Below are 25,890 nucleotides of genomic sequence, written 5' to 3'. Positions count from 1 at the left end.
ACTCCACCAATCAAACAGCTTAGAACTATCAGATTAATCAATATAAATAATCTTTAGATTCTTGAATTAATATTGGTGAAGCTAATCAAATGGTCTGAGATAATGTATAGATATTCAGACATCAATACAATGACTAGAAAACTCGTAGATATTGTAGCTGAGCAGTACAATGACTGCTGTCCTAGAATTGTCAAAAAACAAATTAACATTAAACATAAGCCACAAGCACTAACCAAATGGTTTACTCCTCATCTTGACAGTATTCGTTCCTTGCTCTCAATCTACAAAATAAAATCGTGTGAATGTGATGAATTTAAAGAAAAATATTCAAAGCTCAAAAAACGTATAAATTTGAAATTAAAAAAGCAAAACGTAATGCTAATGACAAATACATAGCTAATTCTAAAAACGCTTGTAAAGCAGCATGGGATGTGATCAAAAATGAAATTAATCTTCCTAAAAAACTAAATCAGGTACCTATTGACCCCAATGAGCTGAACAAATCTTTCATAAATTCTGGTACAAGCAAACAGGTCCAAGTACCAAAACCACACCCTGAGAACATATTACCATAGAGAAACGATAGCATAAGTAGATATCCCATGGTATAGGGCGTTTATGTCGCAACTTTTACTGTTATCCCGATAGTTCACATAGTTCTTTCCTATGCAGCTGTGTGACGCTGGTAGTCTCTCAAATTGTGCCGTTCATACACTCTCACCCCAACAAAACAGTAAAAATTGACAATAATCGACAGTAATCGTCTTGGGATAACAGTAAAAGTTGCGACATAAATTCCCTATACCATGGGATATCTACTTGCGCTATTTTTTCTCTATGTTATTACCTGCCCTAAATCCCATATACAAATTTAAGTGGACCTTCATAACAGTAGATGATCTTTATAAAGCAGTGAGCAAACTCACAAACAGTAGATCAGAAGACTACTATGGCCTCTCAAACTTTTTAATTAAAAATATAATCAAACAGATTGAACTGCAGCTAGTCAGTCTCATAAATAAAATATTGGATGAAGGAGTCTTTCCGGAATGCTTAAAAGTCACAATCACTATCCCTGTTTTTAAGAAAAATAACCCAAACAACTACCGTCCCATCTCTCTCCTACCAATATTTTCCAAAATAGTGGAAATTATTATGCACCAACAGCTGAGCCATTTCTTTGAAAAAAAAACTGTCTTCTGAACTCTGCCCAATTTGGATTCCGAACAAAGCTTTCAACAGTTAAGGCAGTAGAGAGCATTGTATCTGACATTTATGAAGGCTTTGAAAAAAATTACTAACTAGCGTAAACCTACTGGATTTGAGAAAAGCCTTTGACTCTATTTCACATGAATTATTAATTAAGAAAATGAAGCACTATGGAATTGATGACAGGTCAATAATATTATTACAGTCATACTTGAGTAACCGGCTACAGATTGTTAGCACAAATAATAAATTCTCTGATCCTCTGGAAGTGGGAAAAGGTGTTCCCCAAGGCTCTATTTTGGGACCCTTCCTCTTCATAGTCTATATCAATGACCTGCCCAAACATTTAGCATGTAAAGTTGTTCTCTACGCTGACGACACAACACAACACTCATTAACACTGACAAATGTGAAATATCATTAGCTGTTAAGAGAAAGCTTGTGTTAGAAAGATGTACAGAATGGTTCAATGCTAACTGCCTTCAAGTTAATGAAACCAAAAGTGAAAAGATAATTTTTAATATGAAAATTAGCAATGAATCTAATAAATCCGTAAAACTTCTAGGGATAAAATAAGATGAAAAATTGAACTGGGAGGATCATGTGGCCTTAATTTGCTCTAGGCCTGCACGAGTTAATTTTCTGTTGCTTAAATTAAAAAGTAATGTCAGTAAAAACTTGCTGCTGAGTTCCTATTTTGCGTTTTTCCAAAGCCACCTAACATATGGCATAATACTCTGGGGTAACTCCACTGGCTCAGACAGAGTGTTTAAATGGCTCTGAGATGTATCTGTGGGCTGTCTCCTCAAGATTCCTGCAGGGAGTACTTCAAGAAATTGAAAATAATGACAGTACCCAGTTTGTACATATATAGCTGTATAACTTACATTGAAGAAAATATCAATAAACTTACAACCAGAACATCTATTCATGCACACAACACTAGGAAAAAACACACAATAGATCTACCTTATTCCAGGCTAACTAAAATCCACAAAAGCCATAATTATGTAGGTATTGAACTCTTTAACGCCCTTCCCGCCAGTGCCCGTGCAGTACCTTTGGTGAAGTTCAAGTCAGTATTGGGTAACTGGATAAAGGGCAAGGCTTTTTACTCCATCACTGAATTTAATGAATGTAGTAAATCTGACTTGCTGTTTGTTTAGATAAAATTATTATAATTACTAATTTTTGTTATAAGTAAGTTAATTTAGTGTTGTAAAATAATTTGTCTTACTGTTTAGTTTGGTAATTTTATTAGCATAGTCTTTGTATATTGTGATATTTAATTAGTGATATTTATTTATTTATTTATACATTAATAGATACAGTTTTTCATCATTAATAGATACATTAATGATGAATAGATAGATATAAGTGATGCACTGTAGCTCACTCTCCATCTCCAGCACCATCATTATCAACCAGCCCATACTAGACTTATTAGAATACTTATGTTAAATTTCATTAGTGATATAAGTGTTGCAATGTAACTCACTCTTCATCTCTAGCACCATCATCATTATCATCCAGCTCATACTAGACTTAAAATACTTATGTTAAATAAGTTGTCTGGAATAAACTGAAATTGAAATATTCACTTTAATGAGTCATCAACAATTAAATGGAGGCTTGCTATTCTTCTCTTAAACAAGCTTGAGAATGGCTCTCGCAAGCTGAGCAGTGTTGTCATCTACCTCGAATGTTTGAGCAAGACTCATTATGTCTGGTTTTCAAGATACCAAAACATTTTCTAGCAGATAAAATGGAAAGGTATGACATTAATTGTAGGGAATGATATGAGAAAGACATGGACATTAATTTTGTTTCGATATTTCCATTGGTACTAGAGAATTAGAGATATGAACGATTTCCGTAACGCTTGCAATATAAGGCCTTGAGACGGCTAATGCGAGGTATTTAACCAGAGAGTTGGGGGGTGAAGCACGCTCCACTCTACGGGAAGGCAGCTCTATTACATTCAATACTCACTGCTATTACTACAATCGAAATTGCTGACGCTAAAAGAATGCAATAATTATACGTCAATTGTTTACTTATTCTTCAATTTAGATCACGTTCTTTTTTCATAATATATACATAATTGCAGAGAACATTACTGAAACTCTTGACGTCAATAGGTAATAATGGAGAAATAAGTTATAGTTAGTAATGGAGAAAGTATTGTTTCCTAACATTGAATGAAATACATCAAGTAATAGGAATTAAATCATAATATTAATCACAGTCTTGATTAGTGCTCTTTTGATTTAACACATACTAATATACAGTACAGGGCCCGGACACACAAAGTGATCTTAGATAATATATAGATTTCACATATTTATTTAATTTCTAAACGTAACAGCAATTTTCAATTAAGTACATTAATGTGAAAGAATACGAAAATAACATGACTATAATAAATATAAAAGTAATATACGTGCTAAATAATGTAACAGCTCAAATTAAATAAAGCAAAGCAATGCATTGGATTTAGAATATAGTCTGGCATCATCAGAACAGCATTGAGAGATTCAGCGCTTTTTGAAAAATTAAAAATCAATTATATTGATTTAGCGTCTTTTGAAAAAAGACTAGAGACCGATGCTCCTCCCCACCCATCTTCCTTCTCTATCCGAACTACAATCTCACTAAAAAAAAGAGGAAAATTGTGAGTGTTTTTTCAAGTACTCAGTGAGAGGTGACACGAGGCTCTTCACCTGGAAAAAGTTGTAAAACATTCCTAGCAAAGATAATTTCATAATGAAAATTTTGCTGAATGTGTCGCGTTTCATCTATATACTTATTTCAGCCTATTGGGTTTTGAGTAGTTCTTGATATTATTAATACATCAAATTCCCGAAGTTAAAGTTGGTTTTGTTTTGAAGAAGTGTCAAACCTAATTTTATGTTTTCAAACTACAGAGGGTTCCAAAAAATGTATACAATCTTTGGCAGTGAATGTAAACTGAACAAAATAACGTACAGCTATGTATCTTTCTCTTGGTATTAAAGTTCGATGTTTAGTGAAAAGGTAGTGTAGCATGAGGAGCCCGCATGAAAACTTTACGGAGTTTCTGCCATCTGCGTTCCAAATCTGCCTTCCACGAATAAAATAAAGGTAGCAATTTAATGTAAATATTCTACTTTTTTTTCAATTTTCCCAAAACAAGAAGGAGGTGCCTCTTTATTGGATATCAGTAGATAGATTTAACTCTACTGACAAAAGCTACATAATAATGTATGACTCTTCAATTACTGAATTCAATTCGATATTTGTATTTAATTTTCAGATAATCCAGTCATGGGCCAGAATACCAATCCCATGAACCAGCAGCAAGGTCAAGCTGGCCAATTGAATCAGCAACAACAGAATCAGTTGGGACAGCAACAACAGGCTCAACAACAGCAGCAAGCCCAACAACAGGCTCAGCAACAGCAGCAACAACAGCAACAACAACAGCAACAACAGGCTAGTTCAACAATAAGTTCAATTATTTAGAAATAATTGCATCATAGGAGGAGAGTCAGTAATTATTGGTCTGGAAGCAGAATTTCAAGGACTGATATTATGAAAAATACAATGGCTGTTACATTAACTATCATCAATATGTGAATCGTATTGTCATTGAATTGTCAAGATTAAATTTTTTAGGAGCCAAAACTTGATGAATCCTTGACCAGAAACATTTTTCATTATGATATGCTGGTACATTAAAACTTTTCGCGGTTCATCCCTTGAAGATTATAAATCTTTGATTGTGGATCAATAATTTTTTAAATTATGTTATTGAGCATGAAATCATCATGTGTCTTACTACGATATTATGTAATAATTTTGTTGAATAATCCTGGTAATCCTAGAATAACAACTAAACTCCAACTTGCATCAAACAAAGAATTTATTTTTCCAGACACATAGGAACTTGCAAAACCCTTTCTAAACATTTTTCATTTGTCACTAATGAGAGCTTCTAAGTGGTTGGAGACCACTTTAAAAAAGGCCCCCCTCGAGTAGCAAAAGGCTACGAGAGGGTGGGTGGACCTTCTTTATATTTATTGTCACTCTATGACCACGCCTTTTACAATCAACAACATGTTGAAACATGTTGTAAATAAAAAGTTAAAAAAGGGTACTTTGATTTTTTAATTTGCAGATAAATAAGAGCAGCCCTCACCAAAAAGTTGATAGTGTTGAGTGTGTGCGTTTTAAATTTCATACACATAATTATATTGTTTACTCTCAGTGTGTTGTTTTATTGTTTTTCCAGCTCTACTCTATCAATTGATTCATTTGTTGTGTTGTAGGTTCAACAAGCAGTGCAACAGCAAAACCAGATGAACCAGTCGCAACAACAGAGCCAGCTGACTCAACAGCAACAACAGCAGCAACAACAACAGCAACAACAGGCAATGCGGATGCTGGGTCAGCAGGGACCACAGGGTCCTCAGATGGGGCAACCTCAGCAGCCCAATGTGTCTCAGGCCCAGTCCACCAATGCCTCACAGATGTCAACCGTTTCACAAGTTGGTCAACAACAGGTATTGCAATTACAAACTACTCTTGCTTCACATCATTTTTTATTATCTCTAGAATTTAGAAATTGGGAGGGCCGTAGGTGTGTAGGGCCCTTTACGAAGCAAAGCCGTTAACCTCAAATCTGCATATGACACGGTGATATCGTTTCATGGCATAAAGTTTTGAACATAAATATTATTCTACATAAAATCTGGTGATATTACTAAAATTTCTCTTTAGAACATTATTTTTTACTACAAGTTAATTCAAAAGTTTATATTTCTCATACTTTAAGACAAGTTATTAGTGACTTGCTATAATATTGCCTAATCTGGACAAACTGTGACGTAAACCAGACATAATTGTTCATGCAAACTGCCTATATCATAACGCAACTTACAACATTAGTCATTCTCATTAAAAGTATTCCAAATCAACTCATTTATTTTTTTTATTATTACTAATTAGTATTTAGGAACTTACTATTTGCTATAAAATAGCTCTAATATAATAGAGTTATATAGCTCTAATATTATAGGAATATACCTTATAAACCAAACATTGCGATACGATACTGTGATAACCTGTTGGAACAAATAATATATAAAATACTAAAATTCTAGCCTATTATCAGATCCACTCGACTCTATCTGTGATACCATTATTTAACAATCCATGTGACTGTGATATATAAGCTACTGTGATGAAACTCATTGCCTAAATTACGACTTAACCTAAAATAGATTTAAATAGAAACCAGTCTCAAAATTCAATTATAGACTAGCAGTAACTATTCGGAATAGGCTAGAACTTTTTTCGTGTGACCTAAATTGCTGATATGGATAAAAGGGCAGTGAATACAACACAAGAAGTTTTAAACACAGTACCTGTGGCCGGAAATAGCGCGGAAAACTCCAATGAAGCCAGACCCAATAAACAATGATAATGTAACCATTTAGTTCATTATGATGACAAGGCGGTTGCCTGCTGCTGCAATGAATCCATATGGTGTACCATACTAAATGTGTAAACATCTCTGACCAACTTTATGAATTGATGAAGTTAGAGACAAACGCAGATCAGTTATGGCTGTGTGAAAAATGTAATACTCATATAAATAACGAAGCTATTAATATATCTACTCTCCTGAATGTCTCAGAAAACTATGCTACTGACACTGAATGCAATAAATACGCGAGGTAACGTCACTGCTAGATCAAATTCTAATACTCAAACTAAACCAGTGGCGGCGCCTCCATAAGGGCCAAGTGGGCCGTGCCCACCCAAATGAAACAGTAAAATACATTTTAAAATGCTAGGTTATGTGGCTAACTATTATTGATTAAAATACAATAAAAATTAATCATTACGAATCATTACGTAGCACATTGAAGGGCCCCATAATTCGGGCCCTTCTAGCTCTCATAAGAACGTATTGGCAAGACAACGCAAGCCGGCGGCGCTAGACTGGCTGGGAGCATTGCATTGATATATGGAGCAAGTGGGCCAGTTTCATTGCACGTTGATTCACACTATTCTCGCTCAGACTGCTGAGCGCTAGTATAGCTTTGTTTTTACATACCAGCCATCATGTAAAATGTGAATTGCATCCGAATCGACAACAGGTTTTAGGCTATATCATTTTATAAAGTTAATAAGTTAATACCTTCAACTACTTTTGTGCTAATATTTGCATAGATTAATTAGCAATAATCCAGCTGTATTGATTGCGGTTGTGAATTTGAAGGCATGATTTTATTGAGAAGTGCTATATTAGTGTGTGGTGATCATGATTTAAATGAGGTTAGGTCTACTTTGACAAGTCTTTTGGTGAGTTGCATATTATGTTGTTTTAATTCAGTTTATAGAATAATGAAGTTTAGTTTAGTTTTCTAGAAGAATGGGCTGCGAGGATGGTCTCGCTAACTAACAATGGCAACGAGATGACTAATCGAATTCATTCAATCGAAAAACATCAAACTCATCTTGCCTCCAAGTAGAATAATAAAGTTAAGTTTAGTTTACTTTAAACTAAAGTTTAGTCTATAGTCTACCTGTGTAACAACTTGTAAACTTAAAAATGCTTTATAAAGCACTCCCCCCTTCCCATCCACACCCCAACAATTCCCACCACTGGCCCACCCAACTGTTCAGGTCAAGCGCCGCCACTGAACTAAACGGTATGATATTAATATTATTATAAATATATTAGTGTATATTATTATTATCATTATTCCCTTTTTCACGCAATTGCGGATAGCTTATGCGAAGAGGGGCAAAATTTATGCAACCTCTTGGCATTATTTTCTATTATCGATAAAGTATTTTACCAAGTATGTTGGAGCGTTTGGCGTACTATGCGAGCTGTATCAAGCAGAACAGACTTCTGCATTTTCCCTACCAGAGTTTCTGAGACATCAATAACCTTACAGCTCTCCACTGTTGTATTAAGAATCAGACCATTCACGGATATTATGATTGGGATTATTCTGACATTCTTGAGCCCATACATATCTTTGAGCTCAAATGCTACTGTAGCTCTTGATACTTTCTCAATTTCTCACCTCTTGTTCTTTGACAATTTTCATCTGCTAGTATGGCTACATCAATTATCAAGGCTTCTTTTTGATTCATGTTCAACATTAGGATATCAGGTTTGTTATGAATGACTTGCCTGTCTGTGATCATTTGAACATCCCAATAGATCTTAATCTGGTTTCTCTCTATAAATGCAGGAGGAGAGTAAGAATAGTATCCCCCATTTCTTCAAAGAACTCAAATTCCTGCTGCAATTTCAGGTGCACTATTTTTGCAACATTATTATGTCGCCTCAAATACTCTTTTGGTGCCAATATTGAGCAGCCTGAAACTATGTGCTGAATACTTTCTACTGCAGCGTTACACAGCCTGCATTTATCACTTATGTTCAGATTTCTGATATGTCTTCTATAGGCATTGGTAGCTACAACCTGATCCTGCATAGCAATTATAAAGCTTTCTGTCTCTGGGAAAAGACTTCCATCTGTCAGCCACTTGCTTGAAAGGTCATGATTAGTATGATCAGAGTTCAGATGCTTGCAGTAGCCCCATGCAGTTCCCTCTGTTGTCATTTTGCCTTGTAATCATGCACTGTCAAGAGCTCTTGACCATTAGGATTCCTCAGGTTAAGTGCAGTATAATTGTCATCCAATCGGCACACTTCCCTGAGGAGATCTGTGTTAGCATAGATGAAATACTCTCTTAGTCTTTTCTCCTGCTTTGCACACAGATCTGAAACCCTGGACAAACCCCTGCCACCCAGCTTCCTTGGCATATATAGACGACTCATCGATGATCTTGGGTGATGCACCCTGTTTTTTGTCATATGAGTCCTCACAAGCCTGTACATTTGTTCCAGACGAGTGTCAGACCACTTCAGAACACGAAAACTGTAGGTCAGAGATGGCATAACCCAAGAATTTATTGCCTTAATCAGATGCTTTGAAGGCAATTTAGATTTCATGACTTTACTTAGTCTTCTATTAAATTCAATTTCCAAACGGCTGAACTCTTCAACACGGGATATTTTCAAATGCTGGTGCACACCCAAGTATTTATATGTCTGTTCTATTTGCCACTGCCCTATTTCATTTTCCAGTGTCAACATCCCTTCTGCTGTATTTACTACTTTACCTTTCTTCACATGCAGTACTGCACACTTCTCCAATCCTAATTTCATTTTGATACTCTGGCTGAAAGTAGTGACTAGCTGAAGCAAATTCTCAAGCTGCTCTGGTGACTTGGCATATAGTTTCAGGTCATCCATATAGAAACTGTGTGATACTGCAAACTCTCTTGAAACATCAAACTTATATCCATATGGGGAATTTCTTAGCAACAAACTAAGAGGATTCAAGGCCAGGCAGAACCAGAGAGGGCTCAGACTGTCTCCCTGGTAAATTCCTCTGACAACCTTGATTGCACCTGTTTGAAATTGGTCCACTCCATCCCCAATACACAGCCTGGCACTCCACTCAGTCATGGCTAGCTTCAAAAAGTTGACAATACCTGAACTGACTTTATAAAGTTGGAGAACATGCACTAGCCAACTGTATGGGACAGAGTCAAAGGCTTTCGCATAATCTATCCAGGCAATGGATAGATATCTCTGTTTAGCACTCGCCTGACAAGCAATGAAGGAGTCTACAACTAGCAACTCCTTACATCCTTTTGCTCCTTTCTTGCACCCAAGTTGTTCTGAGACAATAAAACAGTTTTCTGTAATATGCTTGTCAATTTTTGTGGTGATAATGGAGGTCAAAAGCTTGTATACACTATTCAAGCAGGTGATGGGCCTGTAATCTTTGGGACTGAGTTCACCCTCTTTCTTAGGTATCATATAGGTTAAGCCTGATGCAAATCCTGATTAGTATTATTATTATTAATATTATTAATTATTATTATAATCATGATATTGCTTGACGGCATCAATTAGCTGAAGGATGAAATCACTCTTTTGTGGCCCACCGTACCACATCAGGGATCCAAATCACTCATGACACGAGAGAATGAGTACACATGAGGGAGCACAAGTGATAGTAAACGAGGCACACTGCAACTTGGTGGCTGAAAAGAGGAAACAAATGCCTGAAAAACCGACGGATGGGAGAGAGACAACACAGATGAATGAGGCTGCATCGCCCTATGGACTGTAGTTACAGATGAAACATCGCTGGTGATAAAAGATTCTTCGATTGCTACAGCATCGACACAGATGAAACAATCTAATAAAATTAAGGCAAACATAACGGTGATCCCAGGTGGGAAAGTTCAGGATGTAAGCAGATTTATTGCGGGTCAGAAAACACTACCAGAGAAAGTTCTCCTTGTTGGCGCAAATTATACCACGGGAGCCAAAACCCCAAACCATGTAATGCGCCCCCTATGGCTGACAATTGAAACAGGTATTAAACCGTTCCTTCAAACAAAATGGTATGTGACCTCCATACCAGCCCAAGGAGACATAAGTGAACGATTCATGAGAAAAACAAACAAAGCTCTAGAATTCACGTGCTCTTAACTAAAATCAAATTTTGTAGACAACACCAGAATGCTGAACGTAAAACACCTAGAATGGGATGGAGTTCACCTAAATGCGGAGGGATCGGAAATACTGGCACGGCGAGTAATAAATGCACTAGCTGAGAAGGGAATTGAAAACCAGGAGCCTTACCCAAACTGGCTCACACAGGAATACAGAACACAGATATAGCTAACACTTCTCATAATGCATCTAACAAAATACCGGAAAGAAGAAGAACAAATAATGCAATCACAGTCTACTATCTCAATATACAGCGAGGCTTACAGAATAAAATGGAAAAACTACAGATACTCGTAGAATTGAATCAATGCACACCTGATATAATAATTCTTACAGAACATGGCTTTAGACATGAGGCGCTCTCGAGTACAAACATCACTGGGTACACCCTTGCTGCTGAATTCTGTCTCATTATTTACTTGTGGGGAGGGAGTAGCACTCTAAAGAAAAAATTATATTGTATCAATCGTTGAAGAAGTAACCCTATCTGAAACATACAAACCAATGGAGAAACTATTGAAAGTTTCTATCAAAAATTAATGTGAGTTTCTTCTTCAAACAAAACAGTTCACATAAATTTCACTCCATCAAATAATTCGAACGAGCATATTAATAGATAAGTATCTGAACTGGCATGCTCACACAGATGCATTATGTAAAAAAAACTCTCGTCAGCAGTCTATGTAATCAGAAGAATACGTAATATATCCGACGAAGGCACAGCTTTTGTGGCCTATCACTCACTCTTTGCCTCACACTTAAGATATAACTAACTGCCTTGGGATCCTCAGCTCAAGCAAACCTAGTGAGGATACTCCGGGTACAAAAGAGGGCTATAACAACCATACTGAGAGTTGACAGGATTGAGCACTGCAGAGCCCTATTCGTAAAATACCAAATCCCCACAGTTATATCATTGTTCATCCTGGAATCTATTATCCATATGAAAAATCAGCTCAAGTGCTCAGATCGGACCGACACAGTTACAACACTAGAAACAGACAGAACATAGACCTCCCACAGCATAGACTCCAGAAGTACAGTAGGTCTCCCATGTGCATCGGACCTCACCTCTACAACCAGTTGTCATCTAGCCTAAAAAATATCCAACACAGGAAAGCCTTCACCAGGAAACTAAAGCACTACCTAAGCAATTCTACAGCCTGGACGAGTTTTTAGACGAGCACACCTACAAACCATAAGGGATAAACGACCCCTACAAAAGGGAAGACGAAATGACGATTCCCGCAGCCATGGCTGCTGGTGAAGACTATAGAAGTATCAAGTATTTGTCACGTAAAGCAATAGTTTTTTGTATGTTAATATATATTTGTGAATACTTTGTGTATTTTGTGTAATTGTAAATTGAGTTGTCGTTTAACTGAAGGTGATTAATTTATTAGTTACTTTTTGTATAAAAAATGTACCATTTGTTTGAGTGGGCTCAATATTTGTTTAATCTATTGTGACTATCATTATTGGAAGCAACCAATGATAATGAAAAAATATATACAAATTTGGAACTACTTGGATAAAAAATAACAGAAATTGAGGAAATTTAGTTTTGTGTTTGAAAAATAACATCAAAAATATTACCAGTTTCTTAATTTTATAGATACTATCAAAGAAATAAACAATGATTAATAAGTACTATGCATCCGAACCGCTGGTATCCAATGAGACAAAACAAAACAAAAATAATGGAATTTAGTTTTTTTTATATACACTGTACGCAGGTTTTTATCTTTGAATATTTGATAGAGCCAAACGCGTATATTAAACCAAAATTTCAACTTTTTCAAAATTCAGGAGAGATACAGTTTTGGACGGAATGCTTCCTGGTAAATAGATTATTAATTGATTAATAGATTAATCTTAGAACCATTCGATTACAATAAAAACCATAGGTTGTTATTCAACCTACGTTGAGAGTGTTGTCGATAGGGCATGTGATGAATGTGTGTTTGTTTGTACAGACTGGCCGCGAACGACAGACGATATGGCAGGGCATTGTGGAGTGGGTGGAGAAGGCGAAGGGGCCGAACGACAACCAGAAACAGACGCGTCACGTGCCCTGCCAGGTGTCGGCCAACTCCAAGGACGGCAGCGAGCAGGAGCTCAAGACCGACAACTGGCCGCCCAAGCTCATCATGCAACTCATGCCCAAGCAGCTCATCGGCAACATTGGCGGCGCCTACCTCAAGAACTCAAAGTCCGTCCTCTTCCATCCGCAGCAGTGCGAGGCATGTTACTCTCCACACCTAACTGGTCAACTTACTAATTCTTATTGTTTTTTGTTTGTAATTCTTGTTTTAGTTCAATGTTTATAATTATGAAGTAAATATGTAGCCATTTGCCGTTTTGTAAGTGAACAAATTATTCTGGGAATACAAATCTGCCAAAAGTCCTCCATTGGTTTCTGTAAAATTCTCAAGTTTTCCGTGACATTTTGACTAAACATCGATTACACATTGACTATAGTGAGGTCCACGTTATAATGGCATTATGTGATTAACATTGTTGTTTTTAACCTTGTCTATCCTTTGCATTCGACAAGCATATAGCACTATCTTTTTCTAGCTTCGCAACGTTGCCAAATAGTTTTTCAATAATGTAAAAATCCAATTAATTTACAAGATATTCAATCTCAATATTATAAAAATTTATTAATAACGATAATGATTACATTATTATTAATAATAAATGATCGAAAAATATATTTTCTTGACAAATGAAATATAATCGATTATTCTGAACAAGAATTAACAGTTAATATTACATCAGATATACTGGTATCAGCTATCGTCTGTATAAGGCAGTGGAAAGGCAGAGAATCGGCAACTTTGTTCTCCTATCTTTCTCCACCGCCATTATAACCTTCACCTCACTATAGCTTCATTCAGAACTCTGAAAAAGGAACTACTCTAGCATTAAACCAAATGATTGATGACAGTAAGCTTAATATTATTGTTGTCTCGTACTGTCGGTACTAGCTTTTGGATTCACATACTATTTGTGTGATTCATGTTTTCTTTTTCGTTCACCAACAACTGCTTTATTTATACTGTTTAAGATATAATATTATATCATTTATTGACAATCACAAATCATTATATTACACAACAATATGATTGAGAGAAGAAAACAGGCAGTAGAAGTAACTTCTAGTTCTTTAAACAAGACAACAGGCATATCATACTATTGATAATTGATATTATCATATTATTGATGAAAACATACTGATCATGATAGTTATTTATTACTGTGTATGAATTTAATCTTTTTTTTGTCATTCAGTTTGACCAACCTATTCATGTTAGTTTTAATAAACTATATTGAAATACGTGGTTATAGGCACTGGACTCGCTGACGAAAGTGATGAGCTCTGGCTTTGCCGGCTGTGTGCACTTCACCAGCATTTCACCTCCCACCATGTACGACCCCAAGGTGCTCATTCTGCTCTACACGGCTGAGAAGCGCGCTTATCTCGGATTTATTCCCAATGATCAGGTAATGCTTTTCTTTACATTTTTTTAATAGAAGTTTAGCTACACAATTGAAGTGCAGTATTATGTTTGAAAATTTAAATGATTTAACTTATTGAGTGAATTTATCTCATTTTAATTTTGAACAAAACAAACTGTAAAAACATTTTACAAATTTGGATAAATTTATAATAAATTCCGCCTCTTTGCTTTTCAGTAAGATTTTATCAAATGTGTGCGATCTTTCTCCATTTTAATATAGTAACTACTAGTTCTTCAAATAATACAACTCCACAGCTAATTGCAAATATTCAGGGGGTCGGTCAACTAGGGTGATTACCATGAAATAGAAAATATATAATGGCACTCACCATCTTTAAAATTATTAATCCTTTGCGGTTAACATTTTTACAATATTAAGACTCACTGACATTATCACTAAACAATTTGCAACATTTCCAATTAATCCAAAAATTATTCATAAAATCGCCTGAAAGAAACATTTTTAAAATTTCGTACAATTACTTTTCGCCAAATTCTCAATATATTGGAAGTGAGAAAACTCCCATTTGAGAGGCTCGAGGCTACCTCTAAATTTCAATGTGATTGGACTGCCCTTTCCAAATTATGCTCCCTCTCCACCAACGAGATGACCGTTCATGTGGAGACAGCACATTTCTGTGGACATTGCCATCATCACCGTGAGAAAAGAATATGCCAGTTTTTAAATGTTCTCAAATACTAGAGTATTCTCTATCCCTAATGGAAATACAGTATTGTGAGAATATTTCAACCCTGCATAAAATTGAAAACTGGCTGTCTTCCCGGACGCAAGTTAGCAAAATCTTCCTATAAGAAAACGATTTTTCAACTGAAAAATAAATCTCTCACGATGCTGAAAATTCAACTTTATAATCATTTGAGTCTTAATATCTAATATCTTAATCCTACACTTTTTTGAATAAAAACAATCAAATCTATAAAAACAATTACGAAGAAAACACAATCCTATAGTATTCCGTTTCAATATTATCACCATTATAAAGTTATTAAATAAAAATCCAAATTATTTGCTATCGTCTACACCGAAGACTTCTGCAAACTGTAAAGTAATGAATACTGGTAAACTATTAAAATTCAGTATTATTAATATTGTAATTACAAAAACTATTTGTAATTCTATAAAATTCTCAATTCACTCTGTTCAAATTTTCTATCCATCATAAAACTAATCCATTATCAAAGTCATTTCAATAATAAAACATCTCACGGCTATCCATTTCCATTCTTTCCTAATCTTCTCCAATTATAGATTTCCTCCCTGCCAAAAAATTGGATGGACAAGTTTTACTTCAATTTTCTTTTCCATCACGAACTGCTTACTTTTGAATCACTTTTCTGTTATTAGATAGATTTGATTGATTGATTATATGCCTTTATTAGGGCGGAATTAGGACTCCTGATCCTCTCTGCCACACAACCCTTTACAAAAGAAGACAAATTTACATAAGAACAGAAAAAATAGATTACATATTATGTAATAAGATTACATAAGATTAATATATAAGTAAATAAAACTATTAATCAAAATACAATAACATATAATAAAAGAGAATTTTAAACTTTATTTATTTATACAATTGGAAACAATATTTCAAATTCCACTAGATAAATCTATAGGAAAACCTATCAGAAATGAAGATCTTATCAAGTTGCCATTCACTCACACATGCACACAAAACAACCCTAAAAATAAAGATTTTACAAAGTATAATAATTATCAAAACAATATATTAAGATGAAATATTTTTGTATCTGTAGTTGCATAAAAGGTGGAAATGAGTTAAATTCATGTAGATTGATACAATGTAAATAGACAATAAAAATAAAGCTGAACCCGACCCAAGCCTAATCTGCGCCACCAGATCCCAGCCAATTCAATACTGCCGCGCCAAACAGAGCTCGATCGCCAATACTCTTCACAGTTGGAGGCAACAGATTCCAGATCCGACAAGCTGATACATGGAATGATTTATTATACATAGATGTTCTATGATTTGGAATAACCAATAGTTGGGAGCCCTGCCTGGTACCTCTCACACTACGATCTCCAATAAAAACAAATTTATGTGCCAAATAACCTGGGGTTTTTACATGCAAAAGGTCATGAAGCAGCATCAGAATGTGATACTCCCTCATTTTCTTGAGTTTTGGCACATGTAGTTGCTGGAAAAATGGGGTGATATGATCATCTCTTCTTAGATTGAAGATGAACCGGATGCAATAGTTCTGAGCCCTCTGCAGTCGCTCAGACAAGGCCACAGTCATGTCATTGATCACAATGTCACCGTAAGAGAAGTATGGGAAAATTAATGACTTAACCAGCATCACTTTCACATGAAGTGGAATGAAGTCACTTAAGCGAGTGGATACCTGCAAATACCTTATTACAGGTGGTGTTGATTTGTTTCGTCCAGTCGAGTGTTTTGTCTATTGTCAGTCCCAGATTTGTAACAAAGTCACTGTAATTCAAATTGATGTCGTTTATTTTGATGTATGGTCCATTATCAAAGTTGAAACCTCGGCGAGTCATGAGTTTAGTGTAGCCAATAATTATTGCCTTGGATTTCGTTTCATTAATTCTAAGTCCATGTTTCAAAGTCCAGTCCGTAAGAGTCTCAAGTTCACTATTCATATTGTCAACTGTAGCAGTAAAGTCGTTCAAGTCAAAGTGGATGTACAATTGCAGGTCATCGGCATATAGGTGCTGTTTGGAGAATCTGAAGATATTGGTTACATCATTTATATATATACTGAACAAAAGAGGCCCAAGTACAGACCCCTGGGGAACGCCCCTCCCTAAAATGTGATAGCCAGATGAGAACCCATTGTACTTAACAGATTGGCACCTGTTACTCAGGTAGGAACCAAACCAATCCACTACATGAGTGGAGAACCCCAAATTCCTCAGTTTTTTCAACAGGAGAGGGTGGTAGACGCAATCGAAAGCTTTACTGAAATCTATCAGCACTAGCAGAGTAGCCAGTCTTCCATCCATCGCTCTACGAATATCCTCAGTCACACAAAGCAATGCAGTGGTGGTACTGTGGCCTTTCTTAAAACCAGATTGAAAATCACTTAGAGAATTGTTCATTGTAAGATAATTATTAACCTGCTGATGCACTACCCTCTCTAAACCCTTAGAAAGGGATGAGAGAATATGTATGGGCCTGAAGTCAGACGGTGAAACGGGATTTGGTATTTTATTGAGGGGTAAGACGGCTGAGTATTTCCAGTAGGTTGGAAAAATGGAAGATAGAAGTGAAAAGTTATACAAATGTGTTATATAAGGAAGAGTGACAGGAAGAGTATCTCTTATGAACTTTATAGGAAGAGAGTCCTCACCAACTGCATTGCTTCTGATCCTGTTTAGGCAGTGGAAAACTTGAAGTTCCGAAACTTCAGAAAATTCGAACTCATTTTCTAGAGCGTTTACTCGGAGAGTGTCTGCATATGCACGGGCACCCTCATCACTGACTGGGACATTGCAGAAAAAAGAGTTGAGCTCTTCAAGGCTATGAGTAATGTTAGGCAGTTTCTTCTCTTTACCCAACCCCATACTTTTCACGGTTCTCCAGACACTTGCAGAGGAACGATTGTCTGTCAGTAGGGCTCGAAAGTAATGGGATTTCGAATTTCGTATCCTCAGCTTACAACGATTCCTAAGCCTTTTGTACTCTGCAAACATCATTGGACACCCACATCTCTTAGCCAAGCGGAATTTTTTGTCACGCTCGTTCATAAGCTGACGTATGTCCGGTGTTATCCAGGGAGCTGGTCTCCTAGTTACCTTTTTGCACCTCATCGGCACATGTTTATTGAACAGCTCGCACATAATTTGTTGGAATACTTCCAGCTTCTCATCAATAGTAGCAGCCACGACAACATAATGCCAAGGAACAGTGAAAAGGTCAGCAAACAACTCCGAGTAGTTAATATTCTTATAATCACGGTATCTTATGATTCTTGCTTGTGACTTGGGGGCTTTCACAGCATAAATGCAATAAACCAGATCATGAACTGAGAGACCCGGCACTGGCACCTGTCCATGACTCTTCACAGCATCAGCATCACAAACAGACAAGATCCAACAAAGTGTGGGAAGTGGCTGTGTGGTGTGTAGCCTGTAGCGGAAGTATTGTCATATTGCAAGTAAAAAATATTGTCTTTAGTTGTGTCAAGTCAAAAGTAAAGACAATATTTTGACACAACTATAATACAATAATTCTATACAATAGAATGAGTAGCAGATAGATTTATTCAATAAATGGATTCATTCACTTACTGTGACAACGAGATCTTTCGTCAGGTCCGCCATCTTCATGGTTTTACTCGTAAACAAGTAGAATACATATTATAGACAATATATATTGTCTACATATTGTATACAATGCATATTAAATGAACAAACCAACTTCTCAGCCACAACAAACCCAATAGACACTAAACTTTGCGATTCAAACCTACTACTTTTCTATGAAGATAGCGGATCTGCTGAAAGATCTCGTTGTCACAGTAAGGGTACAACCACACTGAAAGCGGAGCGTGGCGTGGCGTTGAGGAGCGTCGTGAACAATATAATGTTAAGTAATGAGCTAAAACACACTGGAAGCGTCTACTCGCAGAGCCGAGCGTGGTGTCAAACTTTGGAACAAGCTGGTTTGTTTTTGGGGCGTCTACAAGCGGAGGGTCAAAGCGTCAACGTGCGAGTGCCCTACTAATGTACATACTATATGTGGTAAATATATTATAATGTACATAATATAGTGGTCTACTCTTGTGCATAATAATGCACTTGTTCTACTACATTTTCCCACCATCTAGTACACTGGAATAGTAATGTAATGTTTGCCAAAATCCTCCTGTAATGTGTATTATTTGATTATTCAAAAGAGGACATTCATCTATTGCACTTTGAAATCAAAAGTAAGGCTATTCTAATCCATTTCATTCATATTTTCTGTGAAATATGGTTACCTTAGTGTTATTTATTTATTTACAATGAAAATGACACTTATGTAATAACATTGGTAGATAAAATAATAAGGTAGTCCTTGTGCTATTTTTCTTCCAAATTTATAGGTGACAAAGTTCAAGATAAGGTTAGAATTTCACGTGTACAATTTTTATAAAATTTTAGTTAAAAATAAACATGAAAACTTCTAATTTTGAATTTAGATGGCTTGAATTGATTTATTAATTAGAAATATTCCACTCAATTACCATTTGTAATGAATAATATTGAGATAGGTATTAAAAAATTAAGAACCATTAAAGAAACACAAACTTTTAAACTTTGTAATTAATTTTTAATTACAAGTCTTTCTTCAGCAGATATTGGATTCCTACCACTTAACCACGTCGTTAGCAGAAAATAGAAATACAATAAAAAATATACAGATATAATAAAAATAGAAACAAAAAGTGAGAATAAAGTGTAATAAATATGATAGTTTAATATTGAATAATAAAATTATTTATAATAATAAAAAGATATTCCGAATTGAGAACTTCTAAGGGTATTGTGTAATTTTGTGTCTAAAAATAAGTTTTTCTATTATGTAGTTCCCCAGTTATTCACTTTTTATTTTGCCTAAAATCGAACAACAACAGATAAATGCAATTGTTTGTTTGGTTAGGTGGCTTTCGTCGACCGACTGCGCAAAGTGATTCAACAGCAGAAGTCAACTCAGGCGCTGATGAGGCAAGGTGGCGGGGGGCCGGGGGGGCCCGGAGGCGGCCAAGTGGGTGTGGGGGCGGGTCCTGGTGGGCCGGGTGGTGGTGGACCAGGGGTGCCGGGTCCTCAGCAGGGGGGGCCACTCGTCGGTGCCCTATCTTCCCAGCCAGGCCAGCAGATGGGTATGCTGCCTGCTGGATTGGCCGGGACAATGGCGGGCCAACAAGCTGCCTCACTTGGTCAGTCATCCTATATTACAAATACTATTATTAAAATATCTATTAAACGTTTACAAAACTAATTTGTGTAGCGAATCATATGATTGCCACCTGTGATATTTCCAACTGGTATAGTTTGTTTATCACTTGTAACAGTTTATTTCAAATTTTATCTAGAGTTCTATTTTGTCATTCCAACATTAAAAATTTTTCATCATTCATCTAGTTTCATTTAATCAATTTTAACATAGAAAAGCAACAAATTAAATTCCTATTTTGGTGACCCCGACGTGATCAACAACAGCAAGCATTTTTACAGATATTTCATGTGAGTAAAAGTTAACTAAAAATTACCTAGTTACTCAAGTTATCCACCACGATGGATGAAGAACAAATTTCTGTTCAACGTGAACAGTTCACAATATTACAGCATCAATTGGATAACTTTTGCCGAGAATTTAAAATTTTAAAAATGCATTTTTAAAACTTTTATTAACTTATAAAAAGATAAAATTTTGCATTGAACACTTGCAAGTTCCAATTTTTACAAAAAAGAAAACACTTTTTGAATACCGCCAAACATCTGGACTGGGAGAGAGCAATATTTCCTTATGAAGCATGGGTAAATGACAGTACTATGTAATTCAGAATTGGGAAAGAAGAGTAATAATTCAAGAATTAAACACTTGGTTTAATTACTGATGCTTCTAACCACTCAGTTGGAGAATGCTTACAAATGGTTGAAGGCGTATAGCAACCTCTTGCTTTCTTTTAAAAAAAAGTATCTTTGAAAGAAAGTTGCTAGCGAATATACTATGGCAACCTTTTGCTTTCTTTTCAAAAAAATTATATTTGAAAGAAAGTTGCTGGCCAGTATACTATCGCTAGCTACTTGCTGTTTATGTAGCGGTACAGCATTTTCGCCACCTCTTAGAAGGACATCTCTTCACTATCTGCACAGACCACAAGCCTCTAGTCTATGCTTGCCAACCAATCAACTCCACAAACTCAACCAATCAACTTTCACCAATTCCACTCAACCAATTATCATTCTTCTCTGAGTTTTCGATGGATATACAAATATGTCAAAGGTATCCAACTTCAGAAGATAACACCAGAGAATTCTTCTCTTTTCATTGAAACGAGTACTCATTCCTGAATCACCACTTACTGTGCTCTGTGATGTATCTACAGAGAAACCTCGACCGTTTCTTACACAACCTTCAAGACGACTCACCTCAGCCTTCCCACCCTGTTCCAGAAAAAAGTGAGCTTCAAAATTTCGATTGGCCAAATCGTCTGCCCGTGGTGGGGGGCTTAATGTGGCGAATCATATGATTGCCACCTGTGATGTTTCCAACTCGTATAGTTTGTTTATCACTTGTAACAGTTTATTTCAAATTTTATCCAGAGTTCTATTTTGTCATTCCAACATTAAAAATATTTCATCATTCATCTAGTTTCATTTAATCAATTTCAACATAGGAAATCAACAAATTAAATTCTTATATTTGCTTACTTGGACGGACACCAATACTTACATGTTCATACCAAAACAAATGTTAGCAGTCCTAGTCGTCCTATGGCTCTGTGCATACAGATATCAATTGGGTAATAGCGATACAACGGAAGCCGTAGCAATTCCATAATTTTTGTGGTGTTAGTATGCAATGGGTCTTGCAAGACCTGGCAATACGTTGTAATTTACGATAAAGAATCACACAATAATATTATTATGAGTTAGTTTTCTCATTCGGTCCAAAATCCATTTTTGTATCTTCCTTAAGTTAATTAACCACACACAACTCATAAACATCATACATTGAAAGAATAATTATTATTTCTAGGGTAGCTGAAGTATTCAATTAGCATACTTTATTTATCGATTCTGAGTTACTGAATTCAATAGGTTTACTGAGACATTGTTGCTCCAATTGGAATGAAGTATTTCTCTGCGGGTTGAGTTGTGTAGTTTCGTTGAATTAGTCATTCAGGTTTACTGCCTCGTCATTTTCACAGTACTCAATTCATTTGTTTCTTCATTTTCGCTTCTTACAGTTTTCTCCTATTAGACTCTTATTGACATGTACAGGATTTCCTTATTTTCCTATTTCCATAAATCCAAGCACACTGAACGTTGATGTAACTTCGAAACTTCAATTTTCAAATTGAAATCCTTGAAATTCAATTTCTAAAATTCTTTTGTACATTTTTGTTGGGAATTTTATTTTTGAACAAATACGTTTTATTTTTCAGATTTCTTTTTATATTGCCGCATATTCCTAGGATTTTTTTATATTTTGTTGTATGCATCTGTACTTACACCGTATTTTACATTTTTCCGAAGGTAATTGGAGTATTCAACTTGTTTTATTCCTATACTTTGGTTATCGTTGGCATTATTTTCCCATAAATAACAATTTTACTTATTCAAATAACTCTGACTAACATGGTGCTTCTATTTCTTTTATTTACTAATTTTTAAAGTGTCTCCATACTTTATTCCAATAATGTAAGATAATCTTCTGCTTTAAAATCGGTAAAGCCTCTATCGATATTGAAGATACTCATCTCATATTCTTCACAGCTTGATAAATTGAGTATTCTGATTCATTAGTCATTAATCTCCGGGTTTCGAAAATCTCAAGTTCTTCATTTATCATAATACAGTAGAACTCCAATTATCCGAATTAATGGGGACCGGGACCCATTCGGATAATCAAATATTCGGATAATCGGAGTTTTTTTTAAATTGTCATTTAAGAGAAAAAGGCTACGTTTTGATATTTCACTATTTTTTATTGAATTAAATGAAAGAAACATGATATTTTCACATGTTTTAAATATAAATAAAATGTACTTATGTACAAGAGAATGACAATAGTGAGCGAATGCGCAAACACTGGCATCGCAGGGGGAAGAATTATAGCGCAATTTTTTTCTGAAAGTGATTTGGATAATCGGCGATTCGGATAGTCGGTGTTCGGATAATTGGAGTTCTACTGTAATATCATCCCCTCCTCTTCACCGTTCTTCCCAACTAGTAAATCATCTTTAGACTTGAATCTCAATATTTCATATATCTTGGAAATCTTTATCTCCAATTAGCATTACTTCTGTTGAATTTTATTTGTAGTAGTTCTTTTATTCCATCAATATCAGTCAACTGTTGATTCCGAATCTACCAATATTGCTTTTTATGTGGCTTGAGCATGATGAAGTACGAGTTAGAACTCTAACCACCAAGAAATCATCTGTTGACGACCAAGCGACGAGTAATTATTATTTTCAGTGATTTGCATTGTATTTTTTAGTTCACTCACATATTTTTTCCGATTTCATATAACATTTTTCCCAATCAGTGAGTTTCAGGACTATATTTTTTATTTATTACAAATTTAATTCCATATTATTATATAAGAATTAAAAATAAAAGTAGGCTATACCCGTTCTTCTACATATATTTTTATTATTCACGTCATGTTTCGGCTTTAGATTTTTTGAATAAAACCAAAACATGCCGTGAATAATAGATAGATAGATAAATGTTTTTATTTGCACTTTATAACATTGAAAGTGATATTAGCAAAGTTGAAGCAATAAGTTCCCCCTTCTTCCACTTGACCCACGATAGTAAATATAAATATTTTGATGAGTATATGTTCCAAAAAAGGGTACTTCGATTTTAAATTTTCTATGTAAATACAAATACAAGTATCCCTGAACAATTGAACTACATATATTGGATCATTCCATGTATTTACAATTCTTTCAATCAAATTCTTGATTTACCGTAAAACCGTACAATTTTCAAATCAAAAACACTATTAAAATACCTAATTCAAATGTAAATATGAAATAAATATATTTTCCTCAACAAAATCATATGGGCGTTGCCAGCTAAACCAGTTTGTGTGCTGCAACGAACATCAATCTTGGAAATCTTGAATCAAAAAAATAATAAGCCATTTTATCTATGGATCAATATTCTTAGATAGATCTTTAATTCCATATCTTTGTTTTTCCAATAAAAATGTATGAAAATGTGATAAAAATTGGGACAAAGACTGTACTAAATAGTGATAATAGTGTAAATTTAATGTTTATTTAGTGTGTTAATAGTGTAATATTGTGTTTTAAATAATAGTTTTTTTAGTAAATCATTTTCATTTATTGAATTAGTGTGATGTTTGTGTGTTGAGGTGGAGGATTGGGAGGCGGCCCGGGTGGTGTGCAGGGGGGCCAGGGGAGTGGAGGCGGTGGAGTGGGGGGTGCTGCCTCCAGCAGTGCAGCCAGCAACTTGATGCAAGCCATGGCAGCGGTGGGGGGTGGCGGGGGCGGCAGTGCCACTTCGCAGAGCCAGACCCCACCCGGCCCCCCACAGGGGTGGGCGGACCCCAACAACAGGCCAACCCTGCGCTCGGCATGCAGGTCAGTGACAACCATTCTGATGATAGTTATAACAGTGAATGTTGTCAGTGAAGTTGATAACGCAACCCACCAGCGAGCAAGCTGTACTTTTTCCGGTGGTGAAATTCATTTCCAATATATTATAGTAAATGTTAATCTAAATAGAAATAAAAATGAAAATCTTAGTACCCCCTTTTTTGAATTATTTAATCACAACATGTTGATGGCATTTTCACTTGAAAATGGCATCAATGTTGAAACATGTTGTGATTAAATAATTCAAAAAAGGGTACTAAGATTTTTATTTTTATTTCTATCCATATTACAAGTAGCAGCCCTATACAGAAAAGAGACAATAAATGTTAATCTTTATTTAAACATGTAATGTTGTATTCTTTATGGAAATGAAAAAAATAATTTTGAAAATCTAACTGTGTTTTACCACAAGGTGTGAGACTAAGCCTAGACAAAGTGAATCAACCATCAGTACATAATCGTTCCAAATTTATAACTTTTTGATATTACAATACTTTTGTTATTGATTATTTATAATAATTATCAATAAATTGATGCTATTCAACTGATGTCAACTTTTGAACCTCAATTAGGTTTAACATCTGTACATGCACAGAAAACTATTGTAAAAAGTGTAAGGAATACGTGAGTCTTATCAGTTCAAAGAATGATCACCAAAAAATCTAAAAATTTATTCAATCTTTCAGAATTACACAACTCACAGAAAAGTGCCACAGGCTTACGCCCAAAACGGTTCCAAATCTAATTTATACAACAGTCCAAAACATGAAGTTATATATTCCACTGTATGTTTAAATCTTTTTGCAGAACTAATGACTGCAACACTGTGAACGCTCTACTGGACCAATTGACATGTGTTTTATGATAAAAGATGGGGTTAGCGATATTAGTTTGAGAAGTGATCTTAACTGGGTCAAAACTAGAAAATACCAAGGTACTGGTGTTTTATGATAAAATATGGGGTTTGCGATATTAGTTTGAGAAGTGATCTTAACTGGGTCAAAACTAGAAAATACCAAGGTACTGGTGTTTTATGATAAAAGATGGTGTTGACGTCGTTCGAATTTAATGGAGTTTGGCGCTGAGAAGTTAGTTTTGAATCTTCCCCGTCTACTGGCGCACACTAGTGCATAATTGTTTAATTGTTGGTTGGTAGTTTTCGTTCAGTTGGTTCGAAAAGCTGCCTCCATT

General features: G+C 35.5%; 1 protein-coding gene across 5 annotated transcripts in view; it reads left to right on the top strand.

Annotated features, from left to right (window-relative positions):
• Window positions 1-25,890, top strand: part of LOC111052801 (mediator of RNA polymerase II transcription subunit 25) — a 66,033-nt gene that overhangs the window by 23,423 nt on the left and 16,720 nt on the right. For 3 of the 5 annotated variants that reach the window (XM_039428398.1, XM_039428397.1, XM_039428399.1), the window contains exons 9-15: window positions 4,505-4,683; window positions 5,520-5,753; window positions 12,790-13,056; window positions 14,168-14,323; window positions 19,998-20,274; window positions 22,510-22,600; window positions 24,456-24,684. In XM_039428398.1, the coding sequence (XP_039284332.1) occupies window positions 4,505-4,683; window positions 5,520-5,753; window positions 12,790-13,056; window positions 14,168-14,323; window positions 19,998-20,274; window positions 22,510-22,600; window positions 24,456-24,684 (1,433 nt within the window). The remainder of the gene's footprint in view (window positions 1-4,504; window positions 4,684-5,519; window positions 5,754-12,789; window positions 13,057-14,167; window positions 14,324-19,997; window positions 20,275-22,509; window positions 22,601-24,455; window positions 24,685-25,890) is intronic. The other 2 variants (XR_005571353.1, XR_005571354.1) reach the window with 1 other exon arrangement.

Source organism: Nilaparvata lugens, chromosome 5, assembly GCF_014356525.2.
Source record: "Nilaparvata lugens isolate BPH chromosome 5, ASM1435652v1, whole genome shotgun sequence".
Classification (NCBI taxonomy): Eukaryota; Metazoa; Arthropoda; class Insecta; order Hemiptera; family Delphacidae; genus Nilaparvata; species Nilaparvata lugens.
Note: the sequence above shows the minus strand (reverse complement) of the source record. Positions and strands in the feature narration are given on the sequence as shown.